The 17,701-nt window shown below is 48.3% G+C and overlaps 1 protein-coding gene across 1 annotated transcript in view; it reads right to left on the minus strand.

The window, feature by feature from the left end:
* Positions 1–17,701, minus strand: part of SEZ6L (seizure related 6 homolog (mouse)-like) — a gene marked incomplete at its 5' end in the record, with an annotated part of 76,714 nt that overhangs the window by 54,035 nt on the left and 4,978 nt on the right. The window contains 6 exons of the mRNA XM_012644092.1: positions 3,684–3,822; positions 5,306–5,500; positions 6,392–6,558; positions 9,988–10,153; positions 16,357–16,542; positions 16,796–16,832. Of these exons, the coding sequence (XP_012499546.1) occupies positions 3,684–3,822; positions 5,306–5,500; positions 6,392–6,558; positions 9,988–10,153; positions 16,357–16,542; positions 16,796–16,832 (890 nt within the window). The remainder of the gene's footprint in view (positions 1–3,683; positions 3,823–5,305; positions 5,501–6,391; positions 6,559–9,987; positions 10,154–16,356; positions 16,543–16,795; positions 16,833–17,701) is intronic.

Below are 17,701 nucleotides of genomic sequence, written 5' to 3' on the forward strand. Positions count from 1 at the left end.
CTTTGAAGCTTTATGGCTGTGTGACCCTGACAAACTGCCTTTATTTCATTGGCTTTTATTTATTGAGCACATACTATGGGCCAGGAACTGGTCTCTATGCTGGGGTTACAGTAGTGAATAAAACAGAAAAAAATCCTTCTGTCCTCATGGAGGTGACCTTCCAGGTGCAGGGGAGTAGGAGTTAAAACACTTCAACAGAGACAGTGATATGTAGTGCGCCAGGTGGCGGAGAGAGCCATGGGAGGCGTGAAGTGAGGTCAGAGGATGGAGAGATAGGAAGCGAGCAATGCAGACATTTGGGCAGAGCATCCCAAGGGAGAGGAGACAGCAGTGCAAAGGCCCTGAGGTATGTTTGTGGAACAGTGAGGCCGGCGTAGTCAAATGAAGAGAGCAAGGAGGAGAGAGAGCCGGATCACGTAGGGCGTTTTGTAAGAACTTTGGCTGTAACTTTGAATAAAATGCAGAGCTATTGTAGAGTTTTGAGCAAAGCACGATGGGACTTGACTTAAGTTTTAACAGGATCCCTCAGGGTGTTGCGTTAAAAATAGCCCAAAGGGGCAAAGGTGGAAACAGGGGTCCCAGAGAGGAGGATGTCACAATGGGGGTGTCTTGGACCGTGGAGGCAGCAGTGCAGGTGTCAGAAGCACTTGGAGTCTGGGCATGTTTTAACTTTTGAGTAGAATCCACAGGATTTACTGAGGATTTGGATACAGGATGTGAAAGAGAGAAAAATCCAGTTCATGGTGACTGTGCTGGAGGCAGCTCATAGTGGCTTGCGAGAGCTGATTTAATGTCTAGGCATTTGGTGAGCCTATTGTCATCATGCGGGTAGCTTGAAATTGGCCATGGTGGGATCATTTACACCATGGGAGTTGGCAAAGGCTACAGATTGGGGAGTGGCTCACCCCTCCCCCGCTTGCTGAGAAAGCCAGTTGTTGAGCTTTTACTAGTACCCCACTGGGCTAGAGTAACTTCAAGGTGTTATTTAACATTTTTTTAAATTAAATTTTTATTTATTTGTTTTTTTGCCTGAGCAGCTGGTAGAATGGATTACTCCTTGCTGAGATGGGACAGAAGGAGAATCAGGAGTTTGACTTTGGATGCATTTCATTTGCGATGATGCTCAAACATCCAAGTGGAGCAGTGAGGAAGCAAGTGGATACAAGTTGAATATAATAGCTGCAACTACCTTTAGGATTACTCTGAGAAGCGAATAATAAAATGCAGTTTTTACTTATAAAAATAAAAATTCATGTTAGTAAAGACCCTGCCAATAGTATATGCTCAACAATGTAAATTTCTTCATCACTGCAATGGGAAAGGACTTTCATCACTATCTAGAGCAAGGGTTGCAAACTGGTGGCCCTCAGCTTGAATCCAGCCAGTAGACAATTATTTTTTTGGTGGGAGCATTATCTGAAAAAATTGAATTTAGGTGGAGCATGCGCTTCCCAGTTCATCGCAGCCCCTGCATTCCATATTATCTCACACCAGCCCCCATTCTCATAGTTGCTACTTGCCCAGCTCTGTAGGGGTTAGAGTTTGCCTCGGTAGAAGGCAGCCGTCATTTTGCAGAGGAGGAATTTGAGGCCAGCAGAGGCTTGGTGTTGGGTCCAGGGTTGCTGAGGGCATGCAGAGGGGGTCCTCTCTCCCAGGCAATGCTCACATCTAAAGTTGCCAAAAATGATCAGAAGAAAGTCTGCCCTCTGCAAGCGTTCCCTTCCTGCCTTCTTGATGCTAATGCTGCTGGCCTGGCTTTTGGGAAGCTTTAATTGCTTGAGGTTCCCAGATCGGCCACCTCTTCTAATGTGTGCTTAGCAGTGGAAACAGTAGAAGCCACTTCCTTCTGGAACGGCCCCTCCCCGTGACGTCACTCCAGCGCTCTTGGCTGCCTGCCCTCCCCGACACAGACACAGAGGGTGGAGGCTGTGTCTCCAGCCTCCAGCCTGGTGCTGGCACACAGTAGGTACGTAGTCACGTTTCTCCCTAGAGTTAAGAGAGATGATCCATTCCATTCTTGGCCAAAATAAATTCTACTGCTGAAGGGACAACTATCAGAACATTTCGAGCACCTGGAATTGTGCTTAGCTCATAGCAGACACTCAAAAAATATGTCTTGAATGAAGAAATGAGCATCTTCTTCCAGACTCTGGAAGTCAGAGCGGAGGGGACAGGGAGAGAGGATGCACATTAACTGAGGAGTGAGTGACGGAGGCAGGGGGTAGGGGCACATAAAACCTGCCTCTGGCACCCACACAACGCAGCCGTTCCGAGACCTCCATCGTAGATGAGAAAAACTGAGGCCCAGAGAGAAGCCCAAAGCCACACAGCTGGGAGGTGAAGGGATTCTTTCCCAGGTGGGCCTGACTCCAGGTCCGCAAGAAGCAGCTGTCCAGGCTCTGGAAGTTTTTGACTCAGCTGCAGGAGGAGGTTCAGGGACAACCTCGGAGAACACTTCTGCTGCCTCTAAAAACAGCCTCAAAAGCCAGTCACTAACAATTTGCAAATAACTTCCCTCTCTCTCGCGAGGCCCCTCTGCTGCTCCCAGCCTGCTGGGTTTTGGCATTGCCCTCTCACCCTCGCCGCCTGGGTCTGCCAGGAAACCTGTTTATTTTGCTTTCTCCAGACGCCACCATCTGTCTTTGTCCCCTTCTCATCCTCATCTCACACGGGGCAGTGGAAAGAGCACGGCTGAGAAGCCACAAAAGCTTGGATTTCCGCTCTGCGACTGGCCAGCTGGGTGGCCTCGCTGCACTTGGGCTGTCCTATGCAGACAGTGGGGACAGTTGCCTCCCAGGCAAAGTTCTACGTGAGAATCACATAAGACGCAAATGCTTAGAGCAGTCGCTGTTGCATCTGGCCCAGAGCAGGTGCTTCCCTACTTCCTGTGAGTGTTGTTCTTCCGGGGGAAAGTTCTGGATGGAGCATCTAATAGTTACCCTCTCTGGGTACAGGAGACACAGCCACACAGCCAGGTAAGTCCATTCATTAAAACACGTTTTCATCCAGCAATCATTTCCTCAGTGCCTACTATGCATCAGGCTCTGTTAGACCCTGAGAACAGAGGTAAGTCAGACCAAACCCTGACGGCAAGAAATTTCTGGTCTAGTTGAGGGAGACAAACAGGAAAACAAACTACTGTAACACAGTGAGTATGTGTTACAGTGAGTCCCTCTTCCTGGCCTCATTGGCCATTCAGTCCTTTGAAAATGATGTGTTTGCTCTTGCCACAGGGCCTTTGCACATTCTGTTCCTGTTGAATGCATCCTTCCAACTCATCCTTTAGTTCTGAGCTTTAGTAGCAGATCCTTGGGAAGCCTTTTCTGACCTTCCTCTTAATTTCAAATCCCCATATAGAATCTCATAGTACCATAAACCTTTCCTTACATTGCTTATTAAAGTTACAGTATGCAATTATTTGTGCATATCCGCATTTAATATCTGTTTCCTTAGGAGACTGAATTTCTGAAAAATAGGGACTCCGTGTATATGTGTTTGCAGCAGCAGCAGCAGCTGCTGTTGTTGGTCCCGCCATGGGGACACCATTTCTTTGTGTAGTCCCTGGCATGTTGTAGATGCTTAATTAGTAAATAATATTGTTGAAAAAATAAAGCAGGAATAACTTCTTCCCCACTCCCCCAAATTTGGCTGGATTAGGAGGGTGACCCATTATAGACACTCACAACTGGATATCCAAGAAGATCCGCTTTTCTTCCCCCACGTGGATCTTCCAGATACAATCTTCACCTTCCACGTAAGGCTCTGGCCAGTTTGGGGACAGCACCACCCCAGCTACAGCAGAGAGCTCCCCACCACACATGGCTGTAAAAGACAGACAGACAGACAGATTCTGTTTGTAAGGAAGCCAGTATGGCACAGTGGCTCAGAGTTGTGGACTGTGAAGTCAGACAGCCATGGATCGCTGTGTAGCGTGGACAGGTGTTTTCACTCCAGGCAGTCGGCGCGTGTGCCTGGAGTGATTAAACGAGAGCTGGCCACCTGCCTCCTCTTAGCCGAGGGTTGGTGAAAGTTGGGCTAAGGGCGCCATAGCTCTTTCAGGACCAAGGACAGAGCCCGAAGGTCAGGCTCAATCCCCAGCAGCTCCGCCCTCGCGCAGGGCGAGTAGTGGCTAAGAGACAGTACGCTAGAGTCAGATGGGCCTGGGGTTCAGTCTTGGCTCTGCCACCAATAGGCTTTAGGCAAAGGTATGCAACTTTCTGCAACCTCAGCTCCCTTTCTCTATAAAATTGGGGTGACTGCTGCCTTCTTTGGGTTATTTCGAGGCTCGGCTGAGCCCATGAAGGTCAAACGTCCAGCACAGTGCCTGGCACATGGTAGGTGCTCGATAGTTCAGATAACTTTACCGTGACAGTTTCCAGCTCTGACCTGGAAGCAGAGATGTGACCATGGCTGGTGCCCTTTAAATTCCATTTTGTGTTTACTGCTTTGGAAAGTTCTCAACACGGCAGAGGCCAAAGCACCAATAAATTCCACTCTGTTAAACCAGCACATTTAATATAGGGACCAATCCCTCACCGTGGCAAGGCTGTGACTTCACGCCAACTGCCATCCAGGCGGTGGCTGCCAGGAGCGAGAGCACCTCTCCTCATTCCACATGCCCCCGGGAGATCCGGGCTCGAGGTAGCTCAGCGGCCTTGAATGTGGGGACACAGGCAGGGCAGGACCCTGGGAGCTGTGTAGATGAGGCCTCTGCCCAGCCAGCCTTGTCCAGAGGGGCTCAGAGCACAGCCCTCTGAGAACAAAGAGACCCGAGTTCCATTTCTGTCTCTGCCAGTTGCCTCAGTGTGTTCGCGGGCAGGTTACGTCACGGCATCAGCTCCCTCATCTGCAGACGGGGCTAATAACATCTGCCTTATAACATTTTGGTGAGGACGAAATCAGATAATGCACATACAGTCCTTGGCAGAGTGCCTGTAGCATAGTTATTACACACCAATTAACAACTATTATTATCATTACTATAATATTAATGAGATTCAGGGCTGCCCAGTGTCGTTGGGTGGGTTGTGCACTGCACAAGTGTGCATAGCAAGAGGGAGGATATAGGAGCTGAAATCCATGCAGCGATTGCCTCACCAAGCTGTGCACTATGAGGCCTATCCTTGGAGGAAGGGGCACGTTTTAAATTTTATCCGGTTTGTAATTTTCTCAAGAGCAGCAGCAAACCCTGATCTGGTGGGTAGCAAGCCCTGGAAAGGGTCCCATTCCTAATATCGGCGTGTAAACCGGGGACATGCTTCTAAGCCGGGGCTTTAGTCGTCCTATCTGAAGGGCGTGCACTCACCTCTGCACAGGGGCTCTGTGTCATTCCAGTACGGGTCCCGCACATTGATGCACTCGATGATGGCCGGGCCCTGCTCCAGAGAGTGGCCGGGGTCGCAGGTGAACTCCACTGTGGTCCCGATGTTGTAGGTTGGGTCAGAAGTGGTGAAGTTCCCATTCTGAATGTAGGGCTCGTAGCAGTGGCCTTTCTCAAACGCTGGGGTGGGAGTACAAAGAGAGACACCCCCTCAGGTGAGTCGGGGCCACCCCAGGTGCTGCATCTCAGAAGACCGGTCCCCTCTGGCTGTTCAGAAAAGCCCCAAGGAAAACGAGCACCTGGCCACATGTCCTGGTTCCAGCCGATCTGATCAGAAACCCTGGGCCATTCGCTTGGCTCCTGGGGGCCTCGTTTTTCCGTATCTAAAATGGGTATAAGAATCTCTGCCCTCTCAACCCTGCGCAGTTGTCGTGTTTTAATTCCTCCCGTATCCCACAGGTTTCCCGCAACTTCAGAGTCTCGCTTTCTGCCACCGGAAACCCTAAGTCTGTCTATGATAGTGGTCAGCTTTCCTTGGGAAAGCCAGAACAAAGCCCCCAACACACATGAAGTATGCAGAATGCCCTTCCTTAGAGCATCGGGTCCTAGCAGGAGGGGCCCTTGCTCATTCTTCTTGGAGGAAGAGGTGGCTGGACTCTAAGAGGTCCAGGGGGTCAGGAGAGCAGAGCTTAAGTCTGGACAGAAATCTTAGCTCCATTCTTGTTCACTGGTGGCCTTGGGCAAATGAATCAAGTTTCCTAATCCTCAGTCTCCTCATCTAAAATTGGCAATAATGATAGTTGTAACCTTTCCGTGTGGCTGGGATCAGACAGACAAGGTACACAGGCACAGGCACAGAGTGGGCACTCGTTAAACGGCAGGCGATATTGCTAATAAAACCAGGAGTCGAGTCTGTCTTCAGGAGTTAAAGGATCCATATGGCCACTGGGCCTCCCCCATCCTTAGCAGCCCAGGTTTCTACCTCCCGGGACCCGGCCCCCACCCTCCCCGTGCGTCTCATGTCCCCAGGCCCCCACCCCAAGAGAAGCGGAGGCCCCCAGGAACCCTCACCCTCAAATCGGATGTTGAAGGTGGAGGCCGCCCGGGCCTGGCCGGACGTGAACTCGACGCGGATGGTGTTGTCCTCGCTGAGGAGGCCCTCGAAGGGGACGCTCTCGGATTGCAGGGAGTCGTAGAGAAGCGCCGACCTGTTGGTCTGCCCACTGCGCACCGTCATCCTGGCAGTAGGCAAGGAGAGGATGGACTCTGAGACACCTTCCCGGGCCACGGACGCAGCAGAGAAAGGGTCGTGCTAAACCGCCACCTCTGGAGTCTCATTCCCCAACGCGAAGCCTGACTTTGCCCCTTCCTTGCCCAGACGATCTGTGCCGCCTTCGCGAACCTGTTTCCTCTTCCGTAGAATGGGATTCAACGCTTGCCCTGGATTCTTTAAGGATTTATTCGGAGGTTGTAGGGAAAGTGATGTGTATGATGTAATGAACCAATTAATGAGCGAATCGATTGATGTTTTTAATTATTATTGAGAAGTCGAGATTAATGGACTAACGTCATTGTGGAAACAGTGGTGTATATAAAGTCAGGCGGACCTGGGCTTGAGTCCTGACTCTGTAACTTCCGAGCTGTGTGACTTCGGACAAGAGAAATTGCCCTCTCTGGGCCTCTGTTTACTCATCTGTAAAATGAGTACAATCAGATTCACATCCGAGTGTGGGGATTAGAGACCATGGATATGAAGTGTCCAGGACAGAGGAGGGATGTAAGTCACAATTACTAAGTGTCTGATCCCTAGCAGGCTCTGACTTTGATTTTCCTAAGAGCACTGTGTGGGGAGTAGTCAGGAGTTCTCATTTCCAGTCCCAAACCCCCCATCAACTGAGTTTATATAAGTCTCAAAACATCGCTGGGCCTCAGTTTACCCAGCCGTGAAAGGAGGGATTACAATGTCTTTCTGACCTATCTTGTGGGTAGGCTTTGAGAACATTTTAAAATAAAGTGCCCTCAAAAAATAAAACGTATTAGACAAAATGTTGGGTAGTTATTTTTACGGTTATTAAAACCATTTGATACTTGACTCCTTGCTAGTCCTGATATTTTTAGAGAAATTACACAAAAGCAAGGAAGAAAAACAGTACACAAATTAGAGAAGTTTCTTTTATGGAGTCGTAAACACACATGTTTAATCCTTTGAGCTTTTTACTATGACTCATAAAAACGGTTTATGTTGCCCAGACGAATTTCTAATGTCATCAAGATGCATAAATGTTGGAGCAACAGTTTGTTACATCTTGGGGGCTGTGTGCCAGGACTCCTCTTTCAAAGAACAGAAGCCTTTGCAAACAGGGTCATTCTGGAGGAAAACCCAAAGATCTCAAAATCTCTGTAGTCTATTAATCTTTTAAAAATAGCAATTTTCTAGCTATGTTCTCTAGAATGTCTACAATGGCAATAGGTTTTATCTCAAATCTTTATATAGTCTGTGGTCTACTGGGTTTGGGAAATTCTGGGTTAAACAAAAGCTATTTTTTTTTCCTGCAGGACTTGTCAGTGCCTTTGTTGGCTAACCTATATTACAAGACAAGGATAGGGCATGTCCCCAAACATGTCTGATCAGAGAACCCACCTTTTATGCTGCATCTTGTGGGACTGGAGTTTAGAAGATCTTTCTTCATATCCCTCCTTTACTAAAAACCCTTGCACGGCTCTCTATATGCTGTAGAAGTAGCCTGGCGTTCAAAGCCCCTCAGGATATGACCCCAATTTACCTTCCAAGCTTTATTTTCTCCTGTTCCCCATGAGAACCTCTGCAGCAGCCCCCCAACACACTTGCCAATTCTTTCCTCTACATCTTGGTGCTTACCCATCACCCCCAATTCCCCAGGCTTGGAATATTCCTCCCATCGTATTTTTGGGCTCCACTATCCAATCTCTTTCCAAGGTTTAGATCAAAGTCCCATTGCTTATGTGGGGTCTTATCTAGCTCTGAGTTCTTGCCATTGACATACCGTGGTTTTGGGGGTTTTGGTTTTAGCTGTTTTTCCCTTAATAAAGTGCAAGGGACAGATAAAGTTAATTTTTCTTGTCTTCTTAGCAAGAAGATAAGGAAGTGTCTTATCTTTCTTTTGTGTTGACCTTTAACTTTGATGAACTGTTGCAAACTTCTTTCCCTACCGACACACTGGAGAACTAATTTTCCCTGGGGAGTGTTGACGCTTACCTTTCTTAGACCTTTGTGGGGCCCCGTAGAAACCACGAGTGAGTAGTGCCAGCGTTGGGCCTATCACAATTTCAGTCACCTTCAGAAAAATCCTCATTTTGGTTAACTCCCCCCCCCTCCTTCTCACTCTTGTTGTCTGGTAGAAACTCAAGCCCGGTTCATCTCTAGCGCCACTCGGAAGAGGGAGACCGGAGACCGGATCTCCGAGATTTGCAAAGTGTCCCTCACCTGGCAGGTTCCCGTGCCTGGCTTCTCAGAGTCGCCAGAAGGAAGGATTGGGAATCTGGTTTTTAAAGAGTCACCTGGCTTTTTCTAGTGCCACTGCAAAGCCACCTTTGGGAGCCCCTGCTTGATATCTTACACTTCAAAACAGTGATTCATCGATAACAGAGTTGTTGAGGGTATAGCCGGACTACTTAGACAGAAGTGAACTCAAGAGATAGAAAAATCATTTAGTTGCTTGGTGTTTTTTAAATAAGAATCATTTCCAACCTAAAGACTCGATAGTCTAGGTTTGGAGCATCGAAGAAGCCAACACACTAGAATTCTAGGATCAGAGTTTGTTGGATTCCAGAACTCTAAGGTGCTGGCTTCCTGGAGGTATAATCAATGCTGCCAGTGCCCTACCCCTCCGATCCCCTCAGCGCTTGCTGCTCCCACATTTTCTGCCGGCTTCCTACCCAAAGTCTCTGAGGGTCAGCTGCTCGGCCAGCTCGAAGAGTGGCAGGCAATGCTGGAGAGTTACTGTGCCCGGGAGCACCCTCACCCAGTGATGGGCGAGGTTGGTGGATAAATACCCAGCTCCCTCCCTCTTCCAATAGGACCACTCCGGGGTGTGCTCAACACAGTGCCCCAGGGGTCCCCAGTGGACAGAGCCCCGGCTTTCCCACCAGCCCCCTGCTTGTGAACACATACGTTACTCAGAATAAGGTCCTTTAAGATTCTGGATTCTGTGCTTATTCCTTAGGGTCTACAGATACGCTCTTGCTTAGATGTTGCCTTGTAGCTTCTTTCTAGTTCTTTCCTGTGCGTTGTCTAATTTTCCCATCTCAACTTTCTATCATACCAGGAACCAGGGTTCTTTAATTCTCTCCTGTTCTCTAGGGCACCCAGCACAGGGCTGGGCACAGAAGGTGATCCATAAACACTCCCTCCTTGTTCGACGGTGCAAGAGAAAGAACGAGACGGTGTAATCTGGTTTTTCCCCACCTTGATGTGTGACTCTGGGCAAGTCCCCTTCCTTCCGTGTGCCCTAGTTCCCTTATCTGTGAAAAGAAGAGATTGAAGCTGGTGGCCTCTGAGATCCTGGCCACCCACCTCAGCTCTTCCTTCCTTGAATTCCGTGAGTCAAAGCGTCAGGACTCCAAATCCCTGGCCACATTCTAACACTCTGGGAGGGAATGGGGCTGGGTGCGGAGCTTTAGAGGGTTACCTGTCTTTCTCGTGCAGCGACAGCCTCTCAAAGTGGAGGTGCAGCTTCTGTCCCTCTGGAGCTTCGATCGTCCACACGCAGAACTGGCTCCCGTTGGCGTTTCCGGGGTAACTTGGGGAGAGGACGCGGCCGATGGTGGCATTGTACACTGCTCCTCCGCAAGGGGCTGGGTCCAGCAAGTGGGGTGGGAGAGCAGAGACGGAGGAAGTCAGTGTTTCATCCTCCCCTGACCCTCACCCCTACCCCCAAGCTAGGGTGAAACACCGGAGACCTGCGGTGGGAGAAAACAGGGCAGGGAGAGGAAAGCTCGGAAGGAACTTGTCCTCCTGGGAGGAAGTCACCCTGTGTGAAGGGAGCTCTCGCTCCACAATTGGAAACATCAGTGTGTGTTCATGGTGGGGGGTGACCTCCACTTAAGGACTCCTGCGTGGTGCTGGCTAAGCCCTGGTTTTAATTATAAAATGGTAATTGAGAAGGATATAAATAGGCAGTTCACAAAAGAAGAGATATATTTTGAGTACTTAGTAAGCACTAAAAAATTCAGCATCATTAGTAATAAAAGAAATGCCAGTCTAAACTACATTCTACTTTCATCAGCCTAATTGGCCAAGGTAAAAAGCGGTAATAAAATTTAGAGATGGTAAAGTGATGAGAAATGCTCGCTCTTGTTCATGACTGGTTGGAATGCAAACTGTTATGGGCTTTCAGGGGGGCTATTTAGTGAAAAAGTCTAGAAAATTATGTTCAAACACTTTGACCCAGTAATTACAGTTTTGGAAATTTATCCTGAGAAAAGATTTAGAGAGTTGCGCAAAGATTTAGCAATGAGGATATTCACTGCTATCTTGTTTCCAAGAGTGGAAAATGAGAAAGAGCATGAATGTCCACTCCCAGATGTTCGATGAAATATAGTCAGGCACACATAATGATGTTTCAGTCAGTGAGGGAACACTTATACGACACTGGTCTCATAAAAATTCAATAGCATATTTTTACTGTACCTTTTCTATGTTTAGATGTGCAACTACTTACCATTGTGTTACAACTGCCTACCGTATTCAGTACAGTCACATGCTGTACAGGTGTGTAGCCTTCGAGCCATAGGCTATATAGCCTAAGTGTGTAGCAGGCTATGCCATATAGGTTTGTGTAAACGCACTCCACGATGTTTGCACAATGACAAAATCACTTAAGGATACATTTCTCAGAATGCATCCCTGTTGTTAAGTGATGCATAATTGCAAATAACTTCACCCATATAGTTATTAAAGACTGTGTTCTTAAAGAATACTTAAGAATATAGGATTCCTTGGAAGGCCAAGGCAAGAGGATTGCTTGAGGCCAGGAGTTCAAGACCAGGCTGGGAAACATAGGGAGACCCTGTCTCTAAAAAAAAAAAAATAAGAAAAACTAGCCAGGCATGGTGGTGCGTGCCTATAGTCCCAGCTACTTGGGAGGCTGAGGCAGGAGGATCACTTGAGCCCAGGAGTTCGAGGCTATAGTGAGCTACGATTGCACTACTGAACTCCAGCCTGGGCAAAAGAGTAAGACTTGATCTCAAAGAAAATAAAAAGAATATAGGAAAATGTTCACTGTTTTTTAAGTGAAAAAAAAAATCAAGTTAGAAAATGATCTGTCATACCTATTTTAATGTGCTATTTACAAGGATCAATCGAGACCATGAATATAAAAGTGATTTGTTTCTATCTTCTACACTTTTGTATTTCTTAAATTTTTTTTTACCAGAATCATATATTACTTTTATCACAAAAATCTAATAAAGAAATATTAAAAAGTGATTTGTGCAGAGGAAAGCACTCTTTCTAGATCACAAATAAGGAGGCGTTCTTACTCGTATTCTTAGGAGATATTTGCTCCTTGGAAAAGTGTTTTCTCATGCACTGTTTGGGGAGCTAGTCTGAATTTTCCGAACCCGAGGAGAGCTGGTGGGCAGCAGACACCCTCACAGAGGCTGGCGGTCAGTCCAGGAGGGACGTGAAGTATAGCCGGGGGTCCTGATTGGGGAAAGCCCCTGACCGAGACCAGGGTTTCGAGTCTCGAGAGCCATTCCTACCTTTTAGATCAAAGAAGCTTAAAAAATATTTCCTGCCCAATAGTCCCTTGGTTCCCCCTCCATTTTCAGAGGAATAGAAGGATGAGAAGCAAAAGTTGGGTGGGTAGTTTGGAATCATCCTACAGAGGGCTGAAGAGTTTGTGGGCTCCGCAAGAGCTGGGACTAGTTTTTGTTTGTTTGTTTTCATCGTACCACCAGCAACCAGAAGAGCTCCTCATATGTAGCACGTGATCACTAAGTATTTATTAAATAAATGGCAGAAGCCATTCATTTTGAAAAAAGAGGAAAAAGAAGATCAGAGGTGTTAAGCCACTTGCTCAAGGACACACAGCTAAAGAGTGGAGCAGTTGGGACTTGAGCTCAGGCTGCCTCACTCCAGAATCTGCTATTGAAGCCTCTGCTCCACTCTCTGTCTTATGATGATGTTCTGTTGGTCCAGAAAGGTGCATGGAACGTAGCGGGTGCTTTATAAACATTTACTTATTGAAAAAATGAATTATTTTTTTCCTTTTTTTAACTTCCGGCTCAAAGCTTGACACATGGTAGGTACTCATTCAACGTTTGTCGAATGACTGTATGACTGAATAGAACTTGCAGTAGGAGGGATGGGTAGATGGCTGTCCTCTCTGCTCCGAACTCTGCTGTGACACACAGCAAAGACGTTGCCGAGAAGCGCCGCACTCCCTTCAGGACCACAGACAGAGCACTAGGTTAACGCCTCTCCCCAGGATGCCTTTCTGTCTTATGGTGGAGAGATTGTCCTCTCCAGTAAGCTAGTTCTAGGTTCAAGCCTTGCTTGTGCCAGTTATCTGCTGTGGCTCCAGGACAAGCCACTTGAGTTCTCTGAATCTCGAGTTGACCCACTGGAGGTGGGTAAGATGGTGGTGGTAATTCCACCCTCCTTATAGGACGGTAGTCAGAGATCAATGCAACGGTGTGTAAAGAGAGGGCTCGGTGCCGTTCCCGGCGCAGAGGAGCTGCTCAAACTGCAGCCAGCACCGTTGCCCTGTGGCTCGGGAGCCGAAGACGGAGGACACTGTCCCTGGCGGGGGGTGCCAGCCATCTGTCCTCCCCGGCTGCTGCTCGTGTCCTGCCTTTCTGCTCCCCTTCTCTGCCTTATTAAGCCAACTGACAGCTCTGTCTGGTCTCGGTTTGCCAGCCATGGCTCCCCATCCATCTTTCTTAGCACAAATCGAGGCTTAATTCCTCTCCGATTTCACACATAGATAAAAATTAACGTGAGAGAGGCGTGGAGACCAACTGCCCTATGGTTTGTATTTGCTTTTTTGTTAACGAAAGAAAAAAGGAAAAGAAAAATTCTGAAGGACCTGGGGGGAAATGATAATGCAACAGTGAAATCTCAGAGTTTGTCATCGGCCCTCATGGCTTTTGGAATTCCACCTCACTGTGAGTGCCTGGAGGGCAGGAGTCACGTTTCATTGTTTCCATTATTCCGTTTGTACACACGTCATAGCCTGGCACATAGTAGGTGCTCAGTTAATATGGGCAGCCTGTACTCTTCCAATCTATCGGGAATTTTGAAAATTTAAAAGGGTTTTTACTCCCTTGATAGCTGAAGATGGTCAAGGCTGCGCCCACTAGTGCAGGGACAGTTTGCTGCAGCCCAGCGCTTCTCAAGCTGTCGTGTGCACACGAGTCATCCAAGGGGCATGTCAAAATAAAAATCCCGGCTGGGTGCAGTGCTAGTGCCTGGAATCCCAGCACTTTGGGAGACCGAGGCAGGAAGATTGCTTGAAGCAAGGGGGTCCAGACCAGCCTGGGCAACATAGCAAGACTCTGTCTCAACAAAAAGACTTAAAAAAAAATAAGAAAAATTATTCAGGAGTGATGGCATGTGTCTACAATCCCAGCTACTTGGGAGGGTGAGGCAGGAGGTTCGCTTGAGCCCAGGAGTTCAAGGCTGCAGATTCTGCCACCGCGCCCCAGCCTTGGTGATAGAGCAAGACCCTGTCTCTAAAAACGAAATGAAGTGAAATGAAATAGCCTAATTCAGTTTGTCTTTCGTGGGGCCTAGGATTGTGCATCTCTAGTAACCTCACCAGTCTGAGGACCACACTGAGTAATGAAGGTGTGAGGGAAAGAGCTCAGGACGAAAGGATTCTGGACTGAGTCCTGCCACTTCAAGCAAGTGACTTCCTCTCTCTAAGCCTCATTCTCTTCGCCTGCCAAATGGTAGTCCTTCCTCCCTGGGCTCGAGGGAAATAACAAATGGTATTTTTTGTCCTAACCGATTTCCATGGATCCATGCTGACCACCCCCAACACTTTGTCACATAGAAGCCAGAGTGGTCGCTCCCGTGCTTACGTTGTCACAGACATCTCCTGCCTGCTGCACGCGTCTTCTCCTGACCTGAAGACTTTCAGCGATACGGTTGCTGACCACCGCCCCAGCCTCCTACCTGCTATTCTCCTGCCTGGAATCATCTTTCCCATTCTGCACCTGGTGTCCAGTCTAAGTAGCTCCGACTCAACGTCCAGATCTTGGTTTAAGAGTCTTGTCATCAGGTCATCCTTCCCTGACCCCTCACCCCTCAGTGCCCTTGTCCCAGGTCAGGTGCTTGGTCACGTGTCCCTTTATACCTTTTCTCCACTGCAGCACCTCTCACAGTGACAACTGATGTCTCCTCTGTGCTCAGTTACGCTGCCACGTTCCGCCCTGTGAATTTCTTTCCCGGTACTTACCACAGTCTGCTAGCATTTACCCATTTGCACGCTGCATCCTCACCTAGACTAGAAGCTCCGTGAGGGCAGGAACTGGGGCAGGGTCCCTGCAGTAGCTGTAGCACCAGGTGCAGTGCCCAGCACACAGCAGTCACTCAGCGGGTGTTTGTTGAATGATTACACAGGTAGGAAAGGATGTGATATCAAAGAACCACCAACCTACACTTAAAATTCCTTCTGTCCTTGAAGTCTCAGATTCTCTCTGCAGGCCCAGAAGGCCCACTTGTCTTTACTGGAGCGTCGGACTGCGTTAGCAGGCTACTGTCAACAATCTCTATCTGGAGACTTTGGGCGACTGATTCTACCTCCATGATCCTCATCTGTAAAATGGGAATAATGGCTCCCATCACACAGGGTTGCTGTGAGGATTAAGTGCAGCCCCTACTATGGTGCTCGGCACATGTTGGCTGGGCTCAGACAGTGGCAGCAGTCACACCCAAAGCACGAAAAACAAAAGAAAAAAAATCCTTAATCTCATCAAAATTAAAACCTTTTTGCATCAAGGGTACTATCAAGAAGTGAAAAGACGACCCATACAACGGGTGAAAATATTTGCAAATCATATAGCAAATCATGCAGAATACGTGAAGAAGGCTTACAACCCAACAACAAAAAGACAAACAACCCAATGGAAAAATGGGCAAAAGACTTGAGTAGATATTTCTGCAAAGACACACAAATGGCCAAGAAGCACGTGAAAAGACGTCTGACATCACAAGTCATCAGAGAAAAGCAAATCACAACCACAATGAGAGACCCTCATACCCACCAGGACGGCCATAATAAAAACAACAACGTGAGAAATAGCAAGTGTCGGGAAGGACGTGGAGAAATTGGTGTTGTCGCACATCGCTGGTGGGAAAATAAAATGGTGCCCCTGCTGTGGGAAATGGTTTGATGGTTCCTCAAAAAGTTAAACACAGAATCACCAGATGAGCCAGCAATTCCACATACCTAAGAGAAATGAAAACTTATGTCCACACGAATACTTGCATGCAAATGTTCACAGCAGTGCTGTTCGCAATAGCTAAATAGAGGAAACAACTCAAACATCCATCCACGAATGCACAGATAAACACAATGTGGCACGATAGAATATTATTCGGCCATGAGAAGGAATTAAGTACGGACACATGCTGCAACATGGAAGAACCTTGGAAACATCATGGTAAGTGGAAGAAGCCAGACATAAAAGTCACATACTGTGTGATTCCATTTACGTGAAATATCCTCCATAGGCAAATCCATAGAGGCAGAAAGCAGACTGGTGATGGGTGCAAGGTTTCTGTTTGGGGTGATGAAAATATTCTAGAGCAAGCAGTGGTGTTGGTCACCCAATATTGTGAATGTATGAAATGTCTCTAATGGTAAATTTAATGTTATGTGTATTTTGCTCCAATAAAAAAATTTCAATGGCAGCCGTCATATGTATTTGGAGCAGTCTCTTCCCCAGGCTGGGAGCCATTCCCTGAGGTCACTCCTGATGTCCTGGGGATTGGTCTCTCCCCTCTTAGTTGGACCATCCAGTCTGGTCCAGCCGAGGGCGGAGTATACCTGAGCAGATGGGCTCCTGGCTGCTCCAGTGGGGCTTGGAGGCGTTGATGCACGTCAGCGTCTGGGCGCCCTGGAGCTCGTAGCCCAGCTGGCAGTGGAAGTGGGCCACCCCGCCCGAGTGCAGGTCCATCACCGTGACATCCCCGGAGTTGGGCCGGCGGGGAAAGTTGCAGCTCAGCATGAAGGCTGGGGAGAAAGGCAAAGGCAGACCCAGTCATTCCTCGGAGGAGGAGATCAAGAACGTGACCCACATCCTGGGAGCCAGTTTGCGGTGGGGAGAAAAGATGAGCCCCCCAGGGACTCCAGAGTGCTGGAGGATGGTGATGTTTTCGTGATTCTCATTGATCACACGGTGCTGAAGCTGCCAGGTTAGCACTTCCCCACCCCACGTAACCAGGGATAGCGGGTTTGGGGTGAAAAATGAGTTCCCAAACCTCACTTGAGCCTCTCTCCACGGGGACATAGAATGGGCTTCTCTTTGGAAACAGGAGGAGCAGGATCACCGAGGTAGGTTAATCCCACCTGCGCGCACATCTGGGGTGTTTGTTAAAAATGCGGGCACTTGGACCAGCTCTTCGGGAAATGCCCAAGGATGCGAAAGCTGAAAATGACTGGCTTGGGGGGTGAGGCTTGGGCTTTGGAGGGGACCAATGTGAGCTGACGTTCTTTCACTATCACTTGGAAACAATGTGACCTGAGACAAGGCCTTAGTGCCCTGAACTTCACTGTCTTCATCTCTCCGGTGGAGGTGATAATCGAGCCCACCGCACAGGTGGTGGCGGGGATCGAATGACATCACGCCGAGAAAGTGCCTCCTTGCACAATGTCTGGCTGGTCGTTGGTACTCACTAGATGTGGGCAGTGAAATTCACCCGAGCCCCACCCCAGACCGTGGTCTGACCTCTCCTGCAGCCTGGAATACCTGTATCCCTGGTATTCGTCAGGAGGAATAAATTCAAGTTCATGGTTCAACAAGTTACTATCATTATTATTTTTTCATTTTTACATTTACAACAACAGGAAATGGCAGTCTCGATATTGAAAAGCTGTGACAAAGTGGCCACAGCCATATACAGCCATCCACCTGTTTCAGAAACAGGTGAGGGGGTGTTAAAAAATGAATCGTTTTTCCGGATGTCTGGTTAATTTGACATCAATGTGGTGGCTCCCAGCATCCAGATGTGCGGCTCACGTCTCCACGTTCCACTCGGGTATTTTGGCAGCTGGCGAGTATCTGAGGGGGGGACTCCTGGTCGGGGGTTGGGAGACCTGAGATCTGCCCAGGAGGAAATGGGAGGAAGGCAGGGAGAGGAAGAGGAGGAAGGAAAAGGAAGAGGAAGGAAGA

Source organism: Propithecus coquereli, unplaced genomic scaffold, assembly GCF_000956105.1.
Source record: "Propithecus coquereli isolate 6110/MARCELLA unplaced genomic scaffold, Pcoq_1.0 Scaffold206, whole genome shotgun sequence".
NCBI classification, from domain to species: domain Eukaryota; kingdom Metazoa; phylum Chordata; class Mammalia; order Primates; family Indriidae; genus Propithecus; species Propithecus coquereli.